This window comes from Lepisosteus platostomus, chromosome 13 (assembly GCF_059453375.1).
Source record: "Lepisosteus platostomus isolate fLepPlt1 chromosome 13, fLepPlt1.hap1, whole genome shotgun sequence".
In the NCBI taxonomy this organism is placed as follows: Eukaryota; Metazoa; Chordata; class Actinopteri; order Semionotiformes; family Lepisosteidae; genus Lepisosteus; species Lepisosteus platostomus.
Genome location: NC_142623.1, coordinates 32906309 through 32910812, shown reverse-complemented (window position 1 = coordinate 32910812; position 4504 = coordinate 32906309). Strand labels below are relative to the sequence as shown.

General features: G+C 46.6%; 1 protein-coding gene across 4 annotated transcripts; it reads left to right on the top strand.

Annotated features, from left to right (window-relative positions):
- Positions 1-287: 287 nt before the first annotated feature.
- tmsb2 (thymosin beta 2) lies at positions 288-3959 on the top strand. 4 transcript variants are annotated; one of them, XM_088604275.1, is made up of 3 exons: positions 288-477; positions 1369-1508; positions 3666-3959. In XM_088604275.1, exons 2-3 carry the CDS (start codon positions 1409-1411, stop codon positions 3701-3703), a joined length of 138 nt encoding a protein of 45 aa, XP_088460401.1. In that variant the 5' UTR covers positions 288-477; positions 1369-1408; the 3' UTR covers positions 3704-3959. The 4 variants fall into 4 exon arrangements, with proteins under 4 accessions (XP_088460401.1, XP_088460400.1, XP_088460403.1 ...); XM_088604274.1 differs by having other exon boundaries at positions 320-477; positions 1403-1508; XM_088604277.1 differs by lacking the exon at positions 288-477 and adding an exon at positions 770-948 and having other exon boundaries at positions 1403-1508.
- Positions 3960-4504: the final 545 nt, after the last annotated feature.

Below are 4504 nucleotides of genomic sequence, written 5' to 3'. Positions count from 1 at the left end.
AGAATCCTGTGCTGAAGGAGCTTGCTTCAAAGCACATTTTAGGCTGTCAGGGGAAAAGACGCACCCGTGAAAATCCTCCTCATGCCTGGATCAGCAGAGACTGGCGAAAGACTGGTCACTTCTTAAAAATAAGAGGGAGGCATAGGGAGGGGACCCCTCTCAATGTGGGGACTGGCATTCTTCCCCACCCCCGCTGGAGACACTGTCGCACTTGCACATGCAATCACGCCTGCAGCTTCTGTCTTCTGGGAAGGCTGCAGTAGCTCATCTTCTGGTGTTATCTGCTTTCGGGAAGTTAGCCCCTCCTCTGCACTCTCTATGGTCATAAATATTAACTAGCCCAGAGGAGGAGGCAATCCATAATTCCCCCTCTCTCTCTCTCTCTCTCTCAGGTCCACACCCTAGGAGCAGGCTGCAGCAGACAGAGGCACCCAGGCAGAAGGAAAGAGCTCCTGGCAGAAGGATACTCGTATCACGGTAAGGGCACTCCCCGGCTTGGTGATTTTATTCTGTGCACCTGTAGGATGCAAAAATACACCTTTGCGCGTGGTTTCGTTGTCAGAGCCGGGCAGGGTCCCCTGAATTAACGCAGCTCATGGTAACAGCAGGAGCAAGATGACGTGGGTAGGGCCAGTGACTTCAGGCAGCTCCTGCTTCTGTTTTTTTTTGCCCTGAGACCGGGCGAGACTGGGGAGCCAACCAGACGTGCTGCCCTTTAGCGTCAGACAGTGTCTGCAGCGAGGGGACCGTCTGCTTCAGCCCGCCTGCCGCTGAGGCCTGCGACAGAAACCGAGTGGACCACAAAGGAGAACAAAGGGCTCTGGGTGTCTCGATCCCAGGGCAGTGGGAGTAATTGCCGGCAAAGGGCAGGCTCAGCTTTGCTTTAGACAAACTGGCCAGGCAGAAGAGAAGGGCACCTGCTGTGTCCAAGAAGACAATGAAGGCGAAGTGCGTTCACTTTGTGTGCAGAGTCTCTGCCACATCAACTGTTGCATTAGTGGCTGTTCCCTTCTGCAGCATTGTGAAAGGGTGTCTGTAAATAAGGGCGTCGAATTGCTTCATTCTTATGGGCTGATACAATAAGAAGCATGTCATGTCTCTGTAGCCCGTCACACAACGACTAATCGCACCCTAATTTAGCCGCACATTCGGGTTGGTGGTTGGACCGTTCTTGAACAAAGAAAAAATGGATTCCTGGAGGGGTGGGCGAATCCTTCCGTGCCGCTGAAAAAAACTTAGCTCCCTTCCTTTGCTCGGCGAAAAAATTAGAAGCAGCCCGGTTTCCCAGATCACCTCCGTGACATTACAGGCAATGTTCCAGGTTTCGTGTTCTTTTAGGTGGGTTTCTTGTTTGTTTGCTTTTTTCAGCTCAGTGCTGACTTACTCCCACTGTCCTTTCAAGGCAAAGATGTCTGACAAGCCAGATCTCACGGAAATCGAAGGTTTCGACAAATCTAAGCTGAAGAAGACGGAAACCAAAGAGAAGAACCCCTTGCCAACAAAGGAGAGTAAGTGGGCTTGTCTTTTGACGCGGCGCAGTCTGCCAAGTGCGCGTTACTCAGAGAATATCCCATGAGTCTTTCACCACAGATCCCAGACGAGCTGCAGTAGCTTCTGAGGTCAGGAGGCTTTGCTGTGAAAATGCACTGCTAGGAATTTAGTGCATTGTAGTTTCGCACTGGGAGGTTGTAAATGATGCTAATAATGAAAGAAGATATGAGGTGAGATATAGTTACTTCTAGGATATTGACATAACATTTTGTTTGCATTGTGTGAAGTTGGTCCAACAAGAAATGTGCGTGCTCAAAATGTTCTGGATTTGTGTTTTCTGAGGAGTAATATTCTGAGACTGAATTATCCCACTTTGGGTTAAGTTCATCTGTATTATTAAATATCTTGTTAGATATAGCATTGGTCCCACACTCACCTTCAGTTTAAGTGCATTTATTAATCTTAAATAAACAAAACTCTTTTTCAAAAGTTGGCATCCCATTTTCATTTAAAGGAAAATGGTCTGAATTGTGAACGAACCAGAGTTTTGGTAAAAGACAAAACAAAAAACTGTACATTTCGGGCATGCAGAATGAGCTCTTCTTCCCAGTGGGAGATACCCAGTAATACTCCTCTTAACAGGAGCTGATCCCACCACATTGAGCACCTGGCTTTAAAACTGGTTTCCGGTTCAGGCGTAGGACTTGCTTACCACTCAGTGTTTTCAGGGTACATGCAAGGAACCTAGGATTCAAATATTGGCTGAATATGAGAATGATCTCAAATCAAGTATTCTGAGATTGAAAAATCCTTGCAGTTTTGTTTATATAAGGTTTCCAAATCGTTGTGCAGTCAAAACTGCCAACCGAATGAACTTTTAATGCCTAAAACCATACTATTTCCTTATGATATTTAGGCTGTTATGTTTATGTTTCTCAGCGTATACTAATGTTTTTGATTAGCAGTACCATCTAATTCTTATATAGTGGCCATCTGATAAAATTATTCACTTTTGTTAACTACTTCATTTACAAATTGGTATTTCAGTCAGTAAAATGTTTTATTCTTCTAGTATTCAAAAATGAAAGACTCTCACAAAAATGTCCAAAGTTTTTTGGGGAACCAATACACATACTTCCAGACATTTTAAAGGAATAAGAATTGGTGATATCCATAATCACAACATGGAGCGGCACATTAGTGCAGTGGTTATCTCGGTGCTCCAGTTTCCTCCCACAGTCCAAAGACATACCGGGGAGGCTTCTGGGAAAACTGGCCCTGGCGTGAGTGTTTGTGCTTGTGTCTGTGTGTGCCCTGTGATGGACTGGCGTCCCGTCCACGGTGTGCCCTGCCTTGTGCCCACTGCTTGCCGGGACAGGACCCAGAGATCCTGATTGGGTGAGGGCGATAAGACTTAGGAGGAATGGGTCATCACAACATTACGGGGCCAGCAGGGGGCGCTCACCCTGCGGTCCATGTGGGTCCTAATGCCCCAGTATAGTTACGGGGACACTATACTGTAAACAGGCGCCGTCCTTCGGATGAGACGTAAAACCGAGGTCCTGACTCTCTGTGGTCATTAAAAATCCCAGGGCACTTCTCGAAAAGAGTAGGGGTGTAACCCCGGCGTCCTGGCCAAATTTCCCATTGGCCCTTACCAATCATGGCCTCCTAATAATCCCCCCCTATGAATTGGCTACATTACTCTGCTCTCCTCCCCACTGAGAGCTGGTGTGTGGTGAGCGTTCTGGCGCACTATGGCTGCCGTCGCATCATCCAGGTGGAGCTGCACACTGGTGGTGGTGGAGGGGAGTCCCCATTACCTGTAAAGCGCTTTGAGTGGAGTGTCCAGAAAAGCGCTATATAAGTGTAAGCAATTATTATTAATTATTATTATTATTATTACAGTGCTAACAATGGTTCATATTTCCCTGTAGGCACAAAGAACGGTCACTTTCGTGCCTCATAATCCACTTGGATAAAGAGAAGACTTTAAAGAACATCGTGTTTATCGGTCACTGCTATTGAACCATTACACCTGTTAGGGGTGAATACATTTCTAGCGCCCAAGATGCAATAAAGACTCTTCCTCTTGCAGCTTCACAAAGGAGCTTATAACAGAAGAAGTCTTTCCCGGGAAACGTGCACTGACGAGTGCGAATGTTCTCTTTCAGCAATTGAACAGGAGCGGAAGGGAGAAGCTGCTCTTTGACCAGGGGGATGGGGCTTCAGAGTCGACTGTCACCAGTTTCCCTTTGTTTCACAAAGCGACTTCTCACCAACGAGAGACGCGTGACTGCCGATGGGAGGAAGAAATGGCGAAACTGGTTTGGGGCTCCCATATGAGGGACTTTTTTTATTTTTAAAAAATGAAGCGCCAATCCAAACTCCTTTGATTAGATGAGTTCTCTGTACAATTTCATGTTTTTTTTTATGTTTCTGTTTCCTAATAAAGTGAAAAAAATGTATTCCAGATCTCTTAATATACAGTATCATGTTGTCACATCTTTGATAGAGTTAAGCCAGTTAACCTGCTGGTACTTCTGACGAACGTATTGCAGTTTTCCACATGGCTCAAATATTGGAGGCTGCAGATTCGAATGAGGTATGCCTCCTGCCTGGTGCTATCTGAAGTTCCCAGTGGGACAGCACTCTATTAATTAAGATAAGATCTCTTTATTAGCCCTATACAATTTCTTGCATTAGGAATTCATCTTTTCACATACCCCAGCTCGCTCTCCATGAGACACACAGACAGGGAGAGAAGCTGGGGTCAGAGCACCCCTGGAGCAGCTGGGGTGAAGGGCCTTGCACAGAGGCCCAATGGAGTAGGATTCCTCTGCCAGCTGCAGGATTTGAACCGACAACCTTCCAGCCACAGGCACAGAGCCACCACTCTGCCCAATTAGAGTCCCCAGGGCTGACAACGGTGGACAACTGGGACATTTTTGGGACAACATTCTCTCATTTTCTCTGTGTGAGTGTCACGGTTCAGTTACTCAAGTTCGCAGTG

What these genes read in the sequence shown, in the direction of transcription:
- tmsb2 (XM_088604275.1), top strand. Translation starts at nt 1,409, where the DNA reads ATGTCTGACAAGCCAGATCTCACGGAAATCGAAGGTTTCGACAAATCT. An exon ending in CCCCTTGCCAACAAAGGAGA is followed by an intron (nt 1,509 to 3,665) that starts GTAAGTGGGCTT and finishes GTTCTCTTTCAG; the next exon opens with CAATTGAACAGGAGCGGAAG.